The sequence below is a fragment of the Panthera tigris genome, chromosome C1, assembly GCF_018350195.1.
Source record: "Panthera tigris isolate Pti1 chromosome C1, P.tigris_Pti1_mat1.1, whole genome shotgun sequence".
Classification (NCBI taxonomy): Eukaryota; Metazoa; Chordata; class Mammalia; order Carnivora; family Felidae; genus Panthera; species Panthera tigris.
The window spans coordinates 68168949-68190955 of NC_056667.1; the positions used below are offsets into that span (position 1 = coordinate 68168949).

A 22007-nucleotide genomic window follows, 5' to 3' on the forward strand; every position below is an offset into this window, starting at 1 on the left:
TCTGAATGTTAGGGTGCTTTTTTTCCCCTATAAAAAGGCATATAGGGGATAGTTTATGTGATGCAGAGTAATTAATTAAAAGGATAGAGAGAAGGAAAAAAAATACTGAAATTAGTGCTAGTCTTTTGTAAGAGTAATGTGCGAGATGGTGACAGGTTAGAGAATTGAATTAAAAAACTTGAGGCCGCGTTGAAGTTTTTGAGAATGGTAGCTAACCCATAGGTAGAACACCCAACCGTGAAGGTGGACCTCTTGCTCACATAGCTCCTCCCAGCTGTTCTTGGCTTTCTTTCTGTGTGTTTACCCTTTGTCCTAGGCTGTGTTACTACTTCATGGGGCCAGTGGCTGAAAACTTAAAATTCTCATTTTTTTATTCCATCTGGGAATCTTTTTTTCAGCACTTACGAACGGTCGTTTTCTGCACTCTTCCTAATACACCACACTTGAATTCATATAGCACTTTTAATTATTGAGCAGTATTATGTACATTATCTCATTTTAGAGTCACACAGGTAGGAAAAGTAACATCATACATGTTTCATCTCTGTTCTGTAGCGACAAAAGTGAATCTTAGATAAATTTTGCCCTTCCCGGGTTATTTCAGCTTGTCGGACTAGATTGGAGCAGCGCTGGCCCACTGCTGCGTGCTTCCATTTATACCAGTTTTAAATAAAGTGTCTATAAATCTAAATCAGTTATTGTACCATAAGTGTATTACTATCATAGCATCTTAGTTTTTTTCTGGGTGGGGGGGGACTGCTAAGACAAATATTTTTTAAGATAATGCTAACAGCAATGAATATGTCTACATTAAATGAGAAAGTGAAGTCAGTGTATATCAGAGCTTATATTCCACTGCCTAAATGAAGATTGTTTCTTGATTAGGTGTTACATTCTCTATTTGTAAAATTTGTCATTTATAAGTCCATCGATTAAATTTGTCCTTTTTCTTTGGATTTACTCAAAAAGAGCCACTTAGTTTCTTATTGTGAATAGATTATACGTGAATAGATTATACAGATAGTATTTGCTAGAGTAATTTAAATTTTATTATACAGGTGAAGAGTCCAGCCAAAGATACATATTAAAAAAACTAAAAAATTCTTGACATATAGTAAAGAATCAAGGAGTTATTTAATAAATATATGGATGACTTAAACATACTTTTGGTGACATCTCTTGAATATAGACATGAATCATATTACTTGAAAATGCCTTATTAAAATAATTTATTTCATACATGTCTTAATTTTAATTTTCTTTCTTTCTTTTTTTCACTTTTAAGGTTTCAGCAGAGCAGCTTTACCATTCGGGTTAGTTAGGCGAGAATTATCCTGTGAAGGTTATTCTATAGATCTGCGATGTCCAGGCAGCGATGTGATCATGATTGAGAGCGCTAACTATGGTCGGACAGATGACAAGATTTGTGATGCTGACCCATTTCAGATGGAGAATACAGATTGCTACCTCCCAGATGCCTTCAAAATTATGACTCAAAGGTAGATGCTTCCATGTTATTATCCCGTTTTAGCTACTGCATCCAAAGTAGATGAATAGAGTCCGTTCTCAGCCCATTTATTAAACTGAGTGAGGGTTTTACCTACTACTGTTGATTTCTACTTTTAAGCTTTCAACATTTAAATCTCTGTATCATTTTTATATAGCCTAACTTAACAGAAAGAATATGCATATGCATCTTTTGATTTTTATATATCATAAGATACAGAGAAAAGAATATTTCAAATGTAATTTTGTTTTTTGGGCCTGTAGAGTTTTGAAATATTTTTTAACAAGAATGTTTAACTGGGTCTTTGGCAATAGTTGGTCTTTAATTTTTTTTAAGTTTATTTATTTATTGTGTGAGAGAGAAAGAGAGCGAGTATACACACCCACAAGTCGGGGAGAGGCAGGGAGTGATGGAGAAAAAGAGAATTCCAACACAGAGCGTGACTCGGGGCTCGATCTCACGAAACATGAGATCACGACCTGAGCAGAAATTAAGAGTGGGATGCTTAACTGACTGAGACACCCAGGTGCCCCAGGTCTTTAATTTTTTAATTAATATTTTTTACAGCAAAAATGGGCAGAGAAAGTACAGAGAGTTACTATGTCCCATTGCTACACAGGCACAACCTCCCCAGTTATCAACATCTTGCATCACAGTGGTCCATTTGTTATAATAGATGAACCCACACTGACACCTCATTATCACCCAAAGTTTATACTTCACATTGGGGTTTATTCTTGGTGTGGTGTATTCTATGGCTTTTGGCAAATTTATGATGGCACATGTCCACCATTGTGGTATCAGGCAAAGTAGTTTTGCCATTGTAATAGGTGTATAGTGATATCTCATAGTTTTGATTTACATTTCCCTAATGACATTTCATATTGAACATCTTTTACTATGCTTACATATTTTCTGTTTGTCTTTATTGGTGAGGTGTTGTTCAGGTGTTTTGCTCATTTTCCAATTGGGTTGTTCTTTTTTTTTTTTTTTTTTTCTGAGAGACAGGGTGCACGAGAGAGTGAGCAGGGGAGGGAAAGAGGGAGGAGAGAGAGAATCTTAAGCAGGTCCCAGGCCCAGCATAGAGACTGATGTGGGGTTCATCTCACAACTGTGAGATCATGACCTGAACCAAAATCGAGAGTTGGACGCTTAACCAACTGAGCCACCCAGACACCCCGTTCATTTTCTTATTGTTTTTAAGAGTTCTTTATACATTTTAGGTAACAATTCTTAATCAGATAGGGCTTTTGCAAATATTTACTGTCAGTCTGTGGTTTATCTTCTCATTCTCTTGATCCTTAGCTTTAAAAAACAAACAAAATACAGCAGATTCAAGTTAAGAAAGCATAGACTGGGCTTTCTCTCTTTCTCTCTCTCTACCCCCCTTCATATATATATCTCATTGGTTAATATTGTGTTTTAAAAATGATGTGTTGGAAAGCGTTTTATAAAGTTTAAAATATATAAATGATACCTCTTCACAGGATAATTGCCTGCCTATCTCTAGATAGAATACCAAAACACTGCTGACAATAGTTATTGCCTTTCCTCTGCCTTAACACACAGCACATAACTCCTGGTCTCTCTCTTTTTTTTTTACCTCACTTTTGCTACACTTGGCATCTTAATTAAAATTCTCTTACATATAAAATATTAAAATTGTGGTTAGTTATGGCCAAACTAGTACAATAGTATCCAGCAATTCTAGTTATTTGGAACATAGAGACTCTCTGAAGGAACATTTCAGTATCATAGAGTTTATTATACATTATTGCTTTTGTGTTTTGTTTACTAGGAAAACCCTTCATCTTTCTATTCAAAGCTTTCACCCTCTTCTCCTGCTTCTTTCCCCACTCTGGACTCAATATTCTGTCTCGTTTTCTGGCTTATTTATTAGTCTACCTTAAAGTAGATAGAATAGCAAATTTTCTAGACTGGGGTCTGGTCAGTGTAGGGAAAATGAAAATATCAAGGGGTGGTAAGAGATGATGAAGAAAAAAATGAAAAAACCATTTAACAAAAAATCCATGCCATAGTAAGATGGGTACAAATTGCTGTAAAATCTCTGATTTCACAGAGACTATGTATTCGCATATTTTTTTATTGATAGCACATTATGAGTAGTTTTTCTTTAATGTTAATGCTGATCAAGATGCTTTTTAAGAAACCAGAGAACATATACAATACTTTTGATAGATTTCCATCAAAATATTTTTTATTTTTGGGGTGCCTGACTGGCTCAGTCAGTAGAGCATGGGACTCTTGATCTCAGGACTGTGACTTTGAGCTCCACATTGGGTGTAGAGATTACTTAAAAAAATACGTAAAATCTTTTTTTAAAAGTTTCTATTTTTAGTTCTTAAAGTGTTGTTATTAAAAACTTAACACAAAATCTTATTTGCATAAATGGCATTTGAGAAAGGTTTTTTAAATTTAAAACAAATTTCATTATGGATTATGTAGTATTTTGAATCAAAACATAACTTACCTTCTTTGGAAGAATGGATTCTGTACTCCCCTAAAATTGTAACACAACAGTTTACACATACTGTATCAAAAGTTGGGAACTGCCCATGCTAGAAAGACAATAAAGGCAGCCACTAATAATTGACTGTTTATCCATTCTTTATATTATTGAACTGTTTAATGATATTAGATGAACATCTAGAAGTAGGCCAGAGAGAAATGGGAAGTAAAGACTTATTACATAAAATTACATGATTTTACAAAATTGACAGGCAAAAAAGCAGTGGAGTTGGTACAAAGAGAGGGTCTGAAAAAGCTGGCCTTAAGAATTATACATTGGCGGTCACTTATCTTTGTGGATTTATACATTTAAACACATAATTCAGTATCCAACAAGATATATGTCTTACCACATTTATATCTATTAAATATAATTACCTATTGTAGGAAATGTACAAGATAATATAGCAAGTTATTTTCATTGTTTCATGATGTTATAAAACCAGGGCTGCATTTTTTATAATTCTTTTAAGTTTTTATTTACTTATTTTGATAGAGTGAGCAGAGGAGGGACAGAGAGAGAGGGGGGAGAGAGAGAATTCCAGTCTCCACACTGTCAGCATGGGGCTGATGGTGGGCTTGAACCCACGAACTGCAAGTTATAATAGAGCTGAAACCAAGAGTCAGACACTTAACTGACTGAGCCACCCAGGAGCCCCAATAATACTTTTAAAAGGCACCAGAGTTTTGGGGTATTTAAGTTCAGTGAAAGCATAGACTTACTCTCTGTAGCCTTGTTATCAAAATATCCAGTTGTGATGTTTTAATGCAAATAAGGTGTTAATTCCAAAACTAGCTGTAGAAACCCCATTTTTAAATTGTATTATGCTGGTAGCTTATAATTATTTAGTCAGCACAATGACAATTTAAACAAGAACACTTTTGGGGGCGCCTGGGTGGCTCAGTCGGTTGAGCGTCTGACTTCAGCTCAGGTCATGATCTCATGGCTCCTGAGTTCAAGCCCCACCTCGGGCTCTGTGCTGACAGCTCAGAGCCTGGAGCCTACTTCAGATTCTGTGTCTCCCCCTCTTTCTGTCCCTCCCCTGCTCTCTCTGTCCCTCTCTCTCTCTGCCCTTCCCCTGCTCTCTCTCTCTCTCTCAAAAATAAACATTAAAAAATTTTTTTAAACAAGAACAGTTTAGTGACAATGAAGACAATATTAAGAGGACTTAAAATGAGTTTCATAGTGGTAGCTTATAAGAGTTCCAGTCTATGAGTGTCAGAATATAAACCTTTAAGGAAGTCTGCCATATTTGACTGGTACATAGTTTAAAATAGCTGGAAGAAAATATGTAGATAATATTTTTGCAGCTGAATTATTAATGAATAATTATTGAATATCTTATTTTTTAAGTAAGTGTAGGGTTTGAACTCTTGGCCCCAAGAGCAGAGTCTCATGCTCCAGACAGGCAGCCCATTTTATTTAAGTATATCCCTGTTTTTTTTTAATTGAAAAATAATTTTCAGTATTCACAAATGAAGTAAGATTTATTTTTACCATACTCCTAATAATTTGGCAAATTATCTATTTATAATTGTCAGAAAATGTGATATTCAATAATGTAGGAAAAGGCATTTTTTTGGCTTTAAGAAAAAAACTTCTCTTTTGAAAGCTCAAATAAAAGCACTTGATGTTTTCTATTGAATTTCTAAAACACTGTGATGGAGATAAACACAATTATCAATACCATTAATATATGTTTGTCCCCTTTCCTTACTGTCATCACTTCAACAGTTAAGAATCAAGTAAATAAATACACTTGTAATTCTGACTGTGGTGGTGGTAAAGTATTAATAATTGTTACTGATTCTTCATTTTCTATTTCCTGTTCATTTAAAAGTGTGAAACCAAGGCTCTGTCAGAAAGTGATAGTACACTTGTCTTATAAGTACACCAAATGGCTCACCCTAAAAAGTGAGAAAAGAACTTCTTCCCTAAAATGATTTTAATACTCTATAAAATAATCACCATTAGAGAGAGTATTTTTAGCACTCTTTGAAGATAATATAGTGAGGTTCCTTAAAAAAAATGTGCAAGGGGTGCCTCGGTGGCTCAGTAGGTTAAGCATCTGACTCTTGATATTGGCTCAGATCATGATTTCGTTGTTCGTAGGTTCGAGCCCCACACTGGGCTTTGCACTGACAGTGTAGAGTCTGCTCGGGATTCTGTCTCTCTCCTCTCTTTCTGCCCCTACTCCCACCCATCTCAAAATAAATAAATAAACTTAAAAAAAATTTTTTTAAAGAGTAAAAAATGTGCAATAGTTTTAGCACTTTGATTTCATTAAAGCAAAAAAGAAACAAAAAAAAAACCTTACTACAACTCTAAAGTATTTGATGAATAAGTAAATTAGAGTTTGCTAACAATGTCGGGTTTTTGCAGCACTTAGGGACAATCTAGTTAGTGTCTTAAAGTGATGTGCTAAATTGTATCTGAGATCCTCTTGTAGTGTCATTTATGACTATCCCTTTGTTCAAGTTCTTCTCTCTGAGAGCCTGACCATTCTGATTAAGGTAGATTGCTGTCGTTCGCTATGCTTTATAATATCCCCTTAAGTTTTGTAGCACTTTGGTTTAGAGATCTGAAAGTAAATGTGTACTTCCCACTCCCCTCCCCCAATATTTAATGTTAGGGTAACATGCATGGGTAGGTGAGGTTTTACATGTAGAGTATGAGTTACAGAGTTAATTCATACTAGCAGATATGCACCAGTGTTCTTCTGTCAATAAATACAAAGAGGTTCTAAAAGTAATAATGTATTCCTCTCAAGATAGAATACATGCCTCAGGTTTTCCCTATGGTAGGAAAGGTATATTTTTGCCATTGACTCGAAAATAAGCTGTTTTTGTATTGAAATTGACTAAGACAAAAAAGGACTGTCCTACAAGTGGAGAACTAGCTTGTTCCTTTAAAGCTTCTGGCCAAAATTTTAGCCCACATATAGATAGCAACTGGCTAGAACCTCATAGCAAAACTATGTTACGTTTCTGGGTTTTTTTTAAAGTTTATTTATTTTGAGAGAAAAAGAGTGCACGGTTATTAAATAAAATTCAGTGTATTTTTGGTAGTTATACTACTCATATCAGTTTATTTGGGAACGGGTTTGCCTATAAATAAATGGTTCAGCAAGCGATTGCTTATATAGATTTGGTGCTCACAAGAGTGGTGAAGGAACATATAGATGAAGCAACATTAATGTAAAGTTAAATTTGCTGGTGAATAGGTGATATCATTTACAGACATTATGTAGTTTGAGCATGCAAAAACTCTAGAGAACACCTGAATATAAGGGACAGAGGTAAAGTTGCCATCAAGGAAACCAGGACAGGCACAGAAAGATAATGTCTCATAAAGCCAATAGTAAAGTTAATAGCGGTCGTAATAGTAAAATAATAGTGAAGTATAAAAGATGTACACTTTTTTCCTTGTTGATATTGAAGGTTTTGTTCTGTCTAGATAGCCCAAATAAAAGAACATTTAGGCTTTTCATGATAGAGTTTCAGAATAGATATCAAGAAAATAGAATTCAGTCTTGCCTAGACCAGAAGAATTAAGTATTTCCCTAGTCACAGAACCAACAATGAATAAATACATGGCCTAGATTTATAAAGTAAGTACACTATTCAGGGACTTATGTCTTAAAAGGAAAAAAAAAATCTAGCTTCTAGAACTTGGGTACAGTTTCATCAAATTAAGCTAAGTCAGTAGGTGACAAAACTTATTTCAGAGCCTAGATCTTTTCCAACAAGGGTTGGGATGATGGAAGTAAGCTCAAATATATAGGAACCAGATCAATTTGTTCCTGTCCTACATCCCATTCAGTTACTTTTCCATCCTTGAATTTCTCTTTTGTCAACCTATCAGTGTCCCACCCAACTCTTTACAAGCATAATCACGTTTTACTTAACATGTCAACCCAACAGCAGCTCAAGTGGTGACAGTTTCTTTTCCATGACTCATTACATTACAGCAGATGTAGAGTGAGTCTGGAAATTTAGTGCGTATTCACAGCGTGCCGTTAGAAGTAAGACTCCATGGAAAGGACCATGCCTGCCTTAGTTAGGAGTAAGCATGAGGATCTCTCCCTCTGCCTTTCCACCTTTCATTCTTACTACTAGTCAAGGCACATAGACTTTCTTTGGGGGTGGGTGGTGGGGACATACGTGATTGTTTAAAAGAGTTATTGAATAACATTGTTAGACTGCTGAGGAACTTGGGACTCATCATATTTTGGCTCTGTTTCTTTACATCCGGAATCAACTGTCATTGCATTCAGTACATTTTGTTTACACGACAGCACATATATTCTCCTCACTGATTTAAAAAATATCCTTGAGAAGTGGCAACATGATATGCCTTTTTCACTTTAAAAGGTTGAATTATTTGCTATAAGGGCTGAAACTTCAATTCGTTTAATACCTAGAATCTCATTAATATCTTCATGACATGAAAATTTATTATTAAATAATAATTAATAACTAATCCCATTAATTCTGCTAGCTAGACTTTAAAAATCCACTTCTGTTATTTTCAACTATACTGATAAGATATTGTGTATAAAATATTTAAAAGATATATGCACATAGTCATACAAAACCTTCCTATGACAACTGATGAATATTGGAAGCTTCTCAGAATTTACCAAGAAAATCCACCAAAATGCAGTCACAATTCTGCTAGTGTCCTCTGGCAGACTTCATGATTATAGATTTCAGTGTGGATATCCTCTCCTTGACATACCGCCCTCTCAACTTTTATATTGATCATTCGGTCTTCATAAAGAAGCTTTGTATCCAAGTCAGAGCTTTCTTATAGAAAGAGTTTATTTAATTATTTTTTTTAGCTCCTGATCTCTCTTTACAGGTAACAATATACTTAAAACCTGTTTTTCTAAGATATTCATATCCCATCCTTATTAACGGCACTTTTTTAGAAGAAAAAAAATTAGCCAAATCTGCTTTTTCACCTAATTTGATATTTTATAATTTATAATTTTAATTTTATAATTTATAATTTTATAATTTTGGGGGTTCGTGTATTTTATTCTTGCATTATTGTAAATACTTACTGGTCAGGGATACTTTTGCTTAGTCTGTTTATTCATTGAACGTATTCATTCTCATAGAATTTAAGCCTGCCATTTCTGAAGAACTATATTCTTACCTTTATGCTGCTTATCCCAAGTGCTTTTATCTATCTGTGGTGTCAGATTTATCAGCCTTTTGTCCATTAAGATGAAATGTATCTGGGGAAAAATGAATAACTCAGATGCTACTAACTCATCATCTGTGTGCATTATACTTAAGTTATTTTCTGTTAGGTGATGGATTTCCACGAATTCTTCACTTTTGGCCGAGTTGTTTTAAGACAGCTAATGGAATCACAAACACCTCTCTTTGGCCAAGGATTGGGAGGTTACTAGTATAGACTCTTGAACCTGAGTATAGTAATAAATAACCATTAAAGCTCTAATTGGTATATCTAATTGGACACATACTTTGCATGTCACTTACCGATGGGCATTTAAACCAAAGCATTCATTATAGGAAGAGGAGACTAGTGGCAGTAATAAACATGAAACATATTAAACATTCACATTTACTATGCAAGAAAGACTAATAAATTGTAAAATGGCTTAGAAGACAAATAAATATCCCTTACAACCCTGGTTATCAAATGTAGAAGAAAGAAACAGTGTCACATCAAAGATTCTGCTCTACAGGGTTCTCTGTTTCTCCTTTTAAAATGAAAATTAGTAAACAATTCTACTAGATAATGAGTACTAAGAGAATAAGTGTGAATTAACAGTTTTCTCTGGTACTTACGGTTAATATGTGGGTTGTTAACCTTTTATAATATGTCTTTTGGTCAAGGAAGCTAGGACGATTTTCCCTATGAACAAAACATTACTGATCTTCAGTGTTTCCTAAGAATTAAGAGGTTTGAATAATACCTTAAAAGTCTGAATTTGATTTTGGTTTTGGAGAGATACTGGGCGGATGAGGGAAGGAGAAGTTAGATTTTTAAAAGGAAAAACCTATCTCATTTCAACTCTAGTGATTTTGGTTCAGTTATTATTTTTATTATTTTTTTAAGTTTATTTATTTATTTTCAGAGAGAGAGAGCACAAGCAGGGGTGGGACAGACTGACTTGGGACTTGAACTCACGACCATGAGATCATGACCTGAGCCGAAACCAAGAGTGGGACGCTTAACCAAATGAGCCACCCAGGCACCCCTGGTTTTTATTTTTAGAAGTTATCTTTATTTTTGAAACCAAAGTGGAGAGGTGAAGAAAGAAAAGCAAATGTAAACATTGATTTGACATACAGATTTTAATATTATTGTAAATACTCTGTTCATAATCCCTTTCATAACCTTGAGTATCATTTACTCCAGCTTTCTTATTTGAAAGCTATTTCGGATGAGATTACAGTGATATTTTAATAGTACATATATTGTCATCTACCTTGTAGTTTTTTCTCACTTAGAACATACCCTGCTTCACACTATAATACTGGTTTCTATTTACAAAGTCAACTTAAACATTAATTGTGTTAACTGACAGAAACAAAGTCCAATTTAGACTTATATTACCTAAATGTACTAGATAATCAGTGTTAAATAACTGAAAGCACACTGTATCTGCTTACATAAGACTAGTTTCAAATACCCATTTGAGTTTTGTTTTGTACCTAAGTGTGACTTCTTTTTAGTATGTAGCTGCTCCTTGATGGCATACTACTAGTGTTGTGTATAAATATAACTTACAAGCATCCTTTTAAATTTTGAACAAATAAAAATAGTTAATCACAGTTATAGAGAAGAGAAACGAAATTTATTAGATTTTCAAATCAAGACATAGTCACTATGTTTTCTGTGTATTTGGCTTTCTCTCCCCACTCCCCACCGAAAGCTCATAGCCAAATGCTAGTGAAATGTAATATATTGCACATTTTTTCTACCACTATAAAAAATGAACAAATTATGATTTGTAACTTCACTTAAGAATTTGTAATTCCTTTTTGTATGCAGTGCAGCGTCTTATCAGCATGTTTATTGCCAGGAAATTAAATGTATTTGTTGAAGCTTTGGAATAATTTTAGTGTCTGAAAATATACTGTTTATTACTTAATGCATTTTTATTATGTAATAAATAATAACAAAATGTAATTTTGAGTGAAATTGATAATTTTCCAGCCTAACAATCCTTTTTATTTTATTGAGATTTCTCGGTCAGTAAAAAAAAAAAAAAAAAATCCTGTGTGTTATTGGGTAGAGGGAAAAAAAATCCTTAGTCACTGTTATAGTCCAAATCCTTACTTTATTTTCTTACTAACAGTTTAGGAGCCCTGCTTTGCCTCTCAAAAGCAGGTAGCAGTTGTGAATCAGTATCGCTTATAATATATTCTATTGACTTATCAAATGAAGACAAAAATACAGCTAAGCTGTCGTTAATTGTGGCGTTGCTGATTTTTCTATATATCACATAATGAAACTGAACCTAGACCAAATTCGCAAGAGCAGCAGTAACAAAAACACCAGTATCGATACACGACTTTGTACTTTGCCTAAGAAAATTATTGTGGTTAATTAGGTTTCTGATAGCATTACGTATTTATTTGTCCTACAGTTCTTAAAGACCTATTTTTACTTTGCTATGTATTTTCTTGAAATAAAGCAATTAGTTACAGTTGGTAATGCTGTTTGCTATTCCACAATTAGATTTAGACCTAATATCTCTGATGTTTCTAGGAAAAGTCAGGTTTGGAAGAAATACAAAGTGAGTGGTTCTGTGATCTTGATATTTGTTGCACATAACAATCAAGTGTATCCTTTAACCAATGCATGTCACCGTTCTCCCAGTAGTTGTTCAAATGTCATATGCAACCAACACCAACATAGTTGTAGAACTCACCTAAGCACACTCCCCATTGCCTTAAAGAGAATATCTGAAGTGATCGTCACTCTGTGTAGGTTGTCTTGAGATTATGGCAGTGGTCTTTCTGTTCAGTTTTACAGACCAGAGATCCATCATTGTTATTGAACTCACCTGTAATGTGTGAAAATACTACTCTGTCTAAAAGTGGATTCACCATGAAGTTAATGAATCTTAAACATCAGAGCCCTTCACTTGCACAAGCTCTTCCAAGTCATTGTTAGAACCCCTAGCGGTATGCTCACAGGGTCATATGTTTTTGTAAAGTTGGCTGAAGTATGATATTTAAACACAATCTTAAGGTTTTGATTTCATTCTCTGACTTCTCTGTTACACTTCCCCTCATTTATGGTCACTTAGGAGTAGCCAAGAGCTAGTGGGATTCTGTTAAGTAGAGGTTCTGGTGGTGATAAATTCAGTTTGGGTTTAGTGGTGTATTTTTATGTGGTTTGCAGACACTCGTGTACAGTTTAGTTATTGCTGGCTATTCTGGTGAAGAAATGGCCTCTAGAATTGCTCCTATTATTCATTATATTGCCTTACTGATTGTGACATAAATGTGCAAGGCCAGATGTCATATTACAATTTGAATGTGTCCTGTGGCACCTGAAATATGTGGCAAGTGGAGGAAAAATAATGTTTGAAGTGAATGGAGCCAGAAGCTACTCTGTGGAAAACCTTTTCAGTCATTAAATGTGTAAAAAACAGTAAGTGGGGGATTTGGTTTTCATATATAAACGAATCAAAGCAGAAGTTCTCTCCCTTGTATTCTGGAGGGAGTATATAGACAACAAGTCAGATGTGGTACTTACAATTATAAAAGCAACATGCTGTTCCCCTCTTTTAGTGAGTATCATATAAAATAGAATTTACCAGAATAGCTGTGTTTGTGGGACACGGGCTGTAGGAGTTCAACAGGCATGAGCATCTGTGACGTTGTAGGCGTGTACTTTGTGTATGGTGACCATCAGTAGTAAATAATAAATTTTGAGTAGCTGTTCTAGAGGAAAACCAAAACTATAGAAAGTGACAGTATGAAATTGTTATATACGAGACAATGGTAGGATTTGTGGTGAAAAAATATTAAACAAAATATGAAGGAATGCCAGAAATTAATTTATTAAAATGGTATTTCAGTTTTCTGGATTTTGTTGTGTTGGCTTTTACAAATGTGTTGTTTATTGTGATTTCTTTTCTTTTTTTCTAAATAACTATTCACTTTGGCACCTTATTTTCCACTTGAAATTTTTCTGGTTTTTATTCCCCTTAAAGTGGTACCTTTAAATTTTATAAGCTTTGGACCTCACAAAATTTTAATCTGCCCTTACCATTTTTATTTATAATGTGATGAGTTTGAGAAATTGTCAGTCCTCTACTCGACAGTCGTAAGTTGATCTATATACTTCAGGACGTTTCATCGTATCTTTTTTTATTTTTATTTTTATTTTTTTCATTGTGTCTCCATTGTATTCTAAAGATTTAGAATTTGGGATGAGAATGTGAAAAATTAAAAATTTAACAAGTAAATTTATTAAGGGGCATTAATTAAATAGATAACAAAACATTAATTTATTCATTAAATAAAAGATTTAAGATTTAAAAACATTCTGATAGTTTATGTTAAGTAAATACTTTGTTTAAAACCTTTCTGTTATGATGTAGGCTAAACTAAGGGAATTTTTTTTTAATTTTTTTAATTTTAATTTTTTTTTGAGAGAGAGAGAGAGAGACAGAGTGTGAGCTGGGGAAGGGGCAGAGAGAGGGAGACACAGAATCTGAAGCAGGCTCCAGGCTCTGAGCTGTCAGCACAGAGCTCAATGCGGGGCTCAAACTCATGGACCGAGAGATCATGACCTGAGCTGAAGTCGGATGCTTAACTGACTGAGCCACCCAGGCACCCCTAAACTAAGGGAATTTTTTTTTTAGGCACTTTCCAAAACATCTTATTTAATTCTCAAAACATGTTACAAATGATAGATCTGAAGTTCTAAAAGTAACTTCTTGATGACTCAGTCATTTTTTTTTTTTTTGTAATTTAACTTTATTTTTTATATTTTAAAATTTACATCTAAATTAGTTAGTATATAGTGAAGCAATAATTTCAGGACTAGATTCCTTAATGCCCCTTACCCATTTAGCCCATCCCCCCCTCTCACAACCCCACCAGCAACCCTCAGTTTGTTCTCCATATTTATGAGTCTTAAACTAAGGGAATTTTAAGTTGAGTAAGGTTTAAACAAATTTTTAAGAAATGATACTAATGGGCTTTGCTTTTACACTTTTTTTCCATTTTCCCCACTCCCTGTATTTGGAAGTTTCCTGCACCCTCACCCCAGACTCCTATCGCAGCCAAGAATCTTATGGAGGAAAAATATGACTTTTAAGTTACTTTTCTTTAGTAATGATTTCAGGTCCATAAGATCCGTAATCAAAAAGTCTTTTAGTAAATCAAACATTTTTTTTTTCTTACTACTCTTGGAATTTTCCAAAACAATGCATCAAGAGGAGGCAAGGGAAAGTATGCCAATTTTTCTAGGACATGTTATAATTTGGTATTTTTTTTCATACATTAAATTATCTTATGACCAAGTCCTAAGATGTTCTCATTGTTAATTCATGGGATTCTGTATATATAATTTAAAAGAATGTTTATAAGTAACTTTTGAAATCTATTTGTGGGTTGTTAGGTGAATGAGACTCTACCCTTTGGAAATGTAAATAAACAGGTATGTTAGACAGAAAGATAGATAATGGTCATTACAAATACATTATCTGATAAGTTGATTTGAGACCTTTATATGTGCATTGCCATTTATTTCCACCCTTGACGAGTAGACCTTTATTAAGCTGTGATGATTACTGAATATGAAATGTAACCAAGATTATTTTTTATTCAAATATAATTTAAATATTCATCAAAGAGAAGCTATGCTTGAGAGTGACAGAGACTATTAACATCAAAAAATATAATTAACTGCATTGGGTATCATGAAGCAGAGTTAGCCAAATAGCCGAGAGGTCTAATTGCTCTAGAGTTTGAGAAGCAATGGTTTTATTTTATGCCGTAGCTGTGGAATTAATAGTAATGCGGTTGCCTATGTGGGCCAATTAAAAGCTGCCTGTTAAGGTTCATTGCTCTATAGGAAACCCTTTGAATATCGCTTAGTAAACAGGATTGACATGTCAGTGTGTACAAGAAGATGCAATACAATAAAATCTGTGAAAATGAGAAGTAACGTTAAAAGAACTGTTTTTGAAAACAATTCATTAAACTCTGTACAAGTACAGTGTTGTAGTGGCTGTCGTGGTGTGCCCTCGGATTCCCCATTCAGGATCGGGGACTCTTTCCCTCAGCTGCCAAGGCTGTTGCCTGCTGATGGGCTCTCTGTGAGTCCCCGCCCAGGACCGCGGGCTGAAGGGATCTTAAACCCTTCTCCCCAGAGGCAGCCCTCACCGAATGCCAAAGTACAAAGGCTTTGCCTCCTCATCTTTTGCTTCATTTTGACACAGCTCCGAAGGGCCCTCCCAATTCCAGAGCTCCCTCCCTGAGGAATTTGAGGGGCCTTTGTTGCAACTGCATTAGACTTCTCCCCAGTCCCGCTTCCCTGATAGTTCTAAGAGCTGTGAGCCTCCCAGAGATCTCTGCCTCAAATTCTGCTTCCCATGTTACCCAACCTGAGAAAGGTACTGATGATAAATATAACAACAAGTCCTGTCAGTGGTACTGGTTACATACATTGTAGGAATCTGGCAACTAAACATTAAAGTAGTTTTAACCACTCCCCCCAATTGCCCAATTCAGGTCTACAAGTGGCATTTTATCTTTGTCATGTGATCCTTTTTCTTTAATAAAGGTAATATGCCGACCTTTGTGGTGCTATTACGCTTTTTAGCTGAATACAAAAAGAAAGCACTCCTGATTGAACCCAAAAGATTCTGCCTTGCCCAGACTGTAGAGATTTAAAAGTGGGCAGACATTCTCATGACACTTTGACCTTAACGAGGTTGTTGAAATGGAAAGTTGAAGGGCCAAAGATAAGAGCAGTCGCAAAGCTCTTCTCGTGTTTCTTTTCTTAATGATGATATATCAAATACACTTAATAAATTGTGATTCCTAACAAAATATGTAATGTTATGCGTTGAGTGTAGTATTTTAAGGATTAGAATACTTTTTTGCAAATAAAAATAATTCTAACACTGTAAATTATGCAACCTCAAATACAGTTTATTGAATTAAGATATCCTGTTTATCTAACTGTTATAAGACATGTAAAAAACTTAGATTAGCTTAATAGATCTTAATATGCATGAAGTAATACGGTGTACCTTGTGCCTTTCGTCTGCAGTGATAAAGATGTTTTCCTAGGCATCCATTATTTAATATGCTTACCCTGTTTATATCTGTGGCCCAAGACTGCATGTCAGCTTTCAGCGGAGTGGCGTTGCTGCTTCACAACACACAGCCCTGTACTCCCCAGCTTGTACATGGTGTTAGCGGTATTTTAAAGCTCTTGAGTCTAACAGTTTATAGGTCACAACGAACTGAGCCTTTCAGACAAGTTACTGATAGGAAGCTAATTCCGGCTAGGAATATAACATGGAATGGAAGGCCCTGCCTTCATTGTAGTTTTTAAAAACTTACACAAACCATGTAAATCAGAAACGTTTTAATTTGGTTTCTGTCCTATGGGTATGGAACTCTGCTTGACTTCTGAAAATTGTATTTTATCTTTCATTCATTGATTTATGCTCCCAAATAATTACTGAGCTGCAGGATGTACAAGCTAATGTGTCGAACACTGTAAAGGTATTTATGAACAACCGGTAAGAACATATACTTGCAAGCCTACAGACTGATGTTTATAGAATTAATAAATTTTAGACTAAGACACAGCATTAGGGACTGCACATATTTCGGGGATTCTTAAACTGAGCGTGAACCCCTCAAAGATGTAGTCTGGTGAAGAAGATGAGATGTGTACAGAAATAAGTATGATACCAAATCTCTCAGCACAATAAACTTTCAAAACCTGATGGAGAAGGGAAAGTGATGAGCAATATCCTGAGGTGGGAAGATACACTATATGTTGAGGGAATACTGAGTAGCTCTGTTTAGGGAGTTATTCAACTTCTGACCTCACCCTCTCAAACTTTTATACTCTGAAGCATCTTACCAGCTTGCTTCTTCCTTTTGGACATTCTTAATTCTCCCCTTGTACTTAGGCTAAGGAAGAAAGGATCTTTCAAAGATTGTGTTCTTTACGTTTCTCAAAATATGGAATAGTTCTATACCATGTATTTAAAAAATACATTTTTAACCCTGTAATGTGAATATGGCAAATGACACTAGGGCTTCAGGTCCTTTGTATTAATTCTGAAACGACGACTTCATTTTTTTATAGCAGAGAACTGTAATACACAATTTCACATCCACTTCTTCATTTTCTTTTGCATAGATATTATTTGGTCTGGTTTATTTAGGGTATTACTATGCTTTCAAAATTGTAGGTATTTCTACACCTAGAATGTAATAGCATATGATGTCTTATATTGCTGTTTCTAGTGCCAGAATCACAGGTGGATATTAAATTATCGTGTCCTTCCTCCCTCCCTCCCTCCCTCCCTCCCTTCCTTCCTATTTATTTATTTCTCTATCTCTCTTTATCTGTCATCTATCTATTTATAGATAATTTCTTGCCCTTGAGACTGAATTGCAGTAAGAGGACACTTCCCTTGATCTGTGCTTTTTTAGAAAAAGAGCACTTTGGGTTAATATGCTGAATACTGAATGCTTATGAGTAGGTAGGTGTTCAGTTATCAAGAATGCCAAGAGCAATGCCTTGTTGCTTTCTTATCAGCTACTTCCTGCTGTCAGCTTGGCACTTATTTCAATAGAAAAGGATTTGCATCGAATGTAATGCCTTATTATATACAGCTAACACGGGGTTTTTAATTGTGCAAACACATGAGACTCCTGCAGTGATAGTCAATTTGATAAAAGGATTAGATTATGAATATTTTGTCATGATTAAAGATTAGTTCTGATTTATCGTAAGTAAGCCAGTGAAATTTGCCATATTATTTATCAGTCAGGTGAGACTCCATTAATTTTGAGAGTGTATGAACCACAAAGTATCCACCTCTTTATAGAGTCTCTAATGAATTCAATTATTTATATTCAGATTATAGGTATTAAGGATTGTTTTTAGCCTTCCACACCTGCTCTACTGCTAAGAGTATCCCATGAGTCTGTGGTTCCAGCTTTTTGCCTTTATTGTTTTTCATCTCTTGTCTTTCAGAACAGTTAGGTAAACATCTGTACAAAATTTCCACAGTTTTTATTAAAGAAATGACAACTAGTATGTATCAACAGGACATTTTGAGTTGTCCCTTTGATTAAAAGGAAAAAAAACCTGAATAAAAAAATAGAAGAGTGAGAATTCTAATTTAGAAAGTATTTATTGAGTGAGTACTTGTTGCTGTAAACAAGACTGGGCATTCTGGTGGATTTAAAAGAAACTTAACAACATCTAACTGGAGAGGGAAGACTAGTGTCCTAGAAATAAGACCTGATACAAATAAGTGCCCGGCACTCTTAGGGGTTGTCTGCAAAAGAATGTAAACAAAACATAACGAGTTTATCACTTAATTCTAAACATGGAACATACTTACCAAGTTAAATAAAAACTAAAATGTGAATTATACAAGAGATGACACAAAGTAGAATATTAGTTATATAGACCATTCCTGCCATAGGGAAAGGAGACAAAGATCACTTCCGGTTTGGATAATCAGGGAAGAAAGAATATTATACTGTTTGGCCAGCATAGTTTATGTGTTGGCCTTCTCTGTACCTCCTCCTTACCTGATGCTTCCTGCAAATGTGTTTGCCTCCCTCACACTTAAGTACAGGGCAACAAGTTGCTACTCTTAGACTTGTATAGAGAGCACCGCTGTGAGATGGAAAACAGCAGTTCAACGCTAGTAGCCTAGTGTCCTCAGCTCTAAAAATGTTCTGCCTCAGAGACTTAAGGTCCTTCATATGGTGCTTCATATTAAGAAATAGTTCAAGATATATACATAGTAATTTCTGTGAGAAGTCTGTTCTGGTGCATCTTTCTAGATGAGCAAGAACAACATAAGGAAAACACAGATAATGGTTTTTATGGGATGCAACATTAAAACTAGATAATAAAAACATCCATACCTTTTAGAACAATTATGTAGCACTTTGTTTTCAGAATGACAGTGTTTTCCCTTTGTTGACCTTTTGGAGAAATATTAACTCTATATATCTTCTCTGCTCCAACATTAATTTATTCAATTTGTATTATTAAGATAACTACTCATTCTTTTGTGTCTCTTTTTACACAAGGCATTCCTATACATTTGTTTAAAAGCTATGTCACATATTTTATTACCAAAATATTTCATAAGTTGCATGAGTAAAATCGATTACTTTAAAATAAAAGTAATCTAAGAAAAGTGGATTTAGCTGAAAATTTTTGATGAGGAAATCATAGTAGTAAAATATGTAAAATATTTTATGCCAAAAGAATTCACTTCAGGTAAAGAATAGAAGTGTTTTCTTGCCTCTTGATTAAAAAAAATCAAGGCACTTATATAGAATGTAGTCATTTTCATTAAGAAATGACAAAACTTTTCCTGAGTCAGTTAAATGCTTTAGCAAAAGTTATGTTTAGTCTTAAGATTTGCATAGATGGAAATTTTTTTAAAGCCACGCTATCAGAGTCTTAATATTTTATTTCTTTGCTTGCAGTTTAATTGGTATAGGAGTTCTGCGAACATTTGTTGCTGTGCTATAATCAAAGTGAGGTCTGTAAAAGCAGAAATTATATGAATTGTCAATTAGACCAGATACGTGTTTGTTTTATATGTAGAGATTTATAATACTGACCAAATGATGCCCCATCAAACATCTTGGGAAACAAAAAATGTATTTATGGCATAATTTTCTTGTTTATCAAAATCCTATCCAAACCAAGGGAGTAATCTTTAAGGTGAATTTAAAATAGCGATCACAAAAATCTAGTTTGCTCACTGTTGTCCTCTAAAACTCCTTTTAGTTGCAGGTTCTTTTGCATTATCTCAAACTCTAATCCTCTGAGCGGGTAATTAACGGACTAGAAAAGCCATTTGTGAAAAAGAAGAGCCATAAGAGTGGAAATATTTCTTCACAGAATGATCTCTAAGAAGTAAATAATTACAAAAGGAAAAGATTTGGGATGACCAATCTAAATCTGAGGATAATTAGAAGGAATAGAGTATGAAAATCGAAATGCTTGCCATGTACAACAATTCTCATATCATAACAAGACTAATTAAATATTTAGAAACCAAAAATCCCCTCACAATTTGAAGAAAAATAACCCACGACAAAAGGGTCTGCAACTTTGCAGATAATTAGCAAGGGTTATAGGAAGGAAGAACATCACAGATTGGCTCCAAGGCTCTGCAAGGTCATGTCTTATTACGCTATGTCTTTTATATGGTCTGGTAACAAGTTTCTTGCTAATTTAATCTAACTAGGGCATCCCATAGCGATTTCCCATTTCCCTTGTTAAAAATGTGATAGTTTCTGCAAGTGCAAACTGTAGTAGGTTAACATTTTTATAAATAATTGCTTTTAATTGATACAGGTCATAATAAATTTTTGAATTATTTAAAGCAGTAGTCTTGAAAATTTGGACATAGAAGCGATATTTTTTAAGTATTTCAAAATTTTATAGTTTTTATCCCCACTTAAATTATCTTATTCCTTTCATTAAGTAGTTAGACCTGATGACCCTGTGAATGAAACGTAGTCTCAGTGGCATGCTTTGTAAATAAATACTTCTTATTTTGCTAATAAAAGCAAGCACATTTATGTTGAATGTGCATTTCTGCAAACAAGAGATTTTGCACTGGATTAATAAGGCTCTGAGTGAGTCAAGCCTAATTTGCATTAAACTGACCCCAAGGTCCAGTAAAAACTGCAAGGAATTTCAGAGGTTTCTAAAACAGTAAGTTGTTTTTAGCAAGTCCGCACTGCCATTTCAAATGCTTATTTTTGTAATTAATGTGGAATTTTTGAGGATTATTTTTAAGTTTCTAAGATGCAAGTTTAACTATAAATATTAACATATGCAAACTTTCTGGTTATAATTCCTGATACAGTATTTTATTCAGACACAAAGTGATTGTGGAAGGTGTCACTTTTATTTTATTCCTGTTTTTATTGTACTCAAAAACGGAATGACGATATTCTGGACATGGGCTTAAACAGGACTTTACTGCCAAAGCTTTTGTTGACTTGCTGTGGGTTACCTGTTATTTATTTGTCTATTTATGTTACACACTGTACACTTTTTTAGTCAAATAAGTTTATGTTTATATATTGATACTACAGAAAGATATTTTGTATTTTTGCTTCTGGTTATCCAATTAATAAATTGTCTTTTTCTATACCTTTTTCTTTCAAATACAGTTGCAAAGGTTTAGTAAGAGGGGCAGTTTTGTTGCTGTTGTTGTTTTTTGAAATCAGGAATGTTTTGAAAAATTTTGAGAACACCAGCATATAGGAAACTAAATGGAATAGAAATTATTTTTTCCAAATTATGTATCCATGCATGTACTATTAATACTCAAGCATATTTTCCTAGAGATTCTAGTAGTAACTTTATTTCTATAATTTAGCTTTACTTCAGTGACTTTAAAATAGTTCTAACAAGACATATTCTGTAATGCTTCAAGTATAATATTTTAACATGCTTAAAGAATTAAATACCGTGATGGGTAGAAATCTTCTAGAATACACAAATTATTAAATAAATTATGAGAACATAGTTATGTGACAAATGGGAACATTACTATAGAACACCTCTTCTTTTACCATAATAATTACACACCATTTGGCTTCCTAATGTTATGTTTACCTAGCAATTAGTTAGGCTCACAAATCATCATTAATAAATATTTAAAGAGAGCGAGCCCACTTTCCTTAGCTCTACATAACAGAAGTTTAGCTGCTA

General features: G+C 34.3%; 1 protein-coding gene across 10 annotated transcripts in view; it reads left to right on the forward strand.

The window, feature by feature from the left end:
• ADGRL2 (adhesion G protein-coupled receptor L2) overlaps nucleotides 1–22007 on the forward strand; it is a 188177-nt gene that overhangs the window by 102512 nt on the left and 63658 nt on the right. For all 10 annotated transcript variants that reach the window (XM_042997664.1, XM_042997663.1, XM_042997666.1 and 7 more), the window contains exon 3: nucleotides 1286–1499. In XM_042997664.1, the coding sequence (XP_042853598.1) occupies nucleotides 1286–1499 (214 nt within the window). The remainder of the gene's footprint in view (nucleotides 1–1285; nucleotides 1500–22007) is intronic.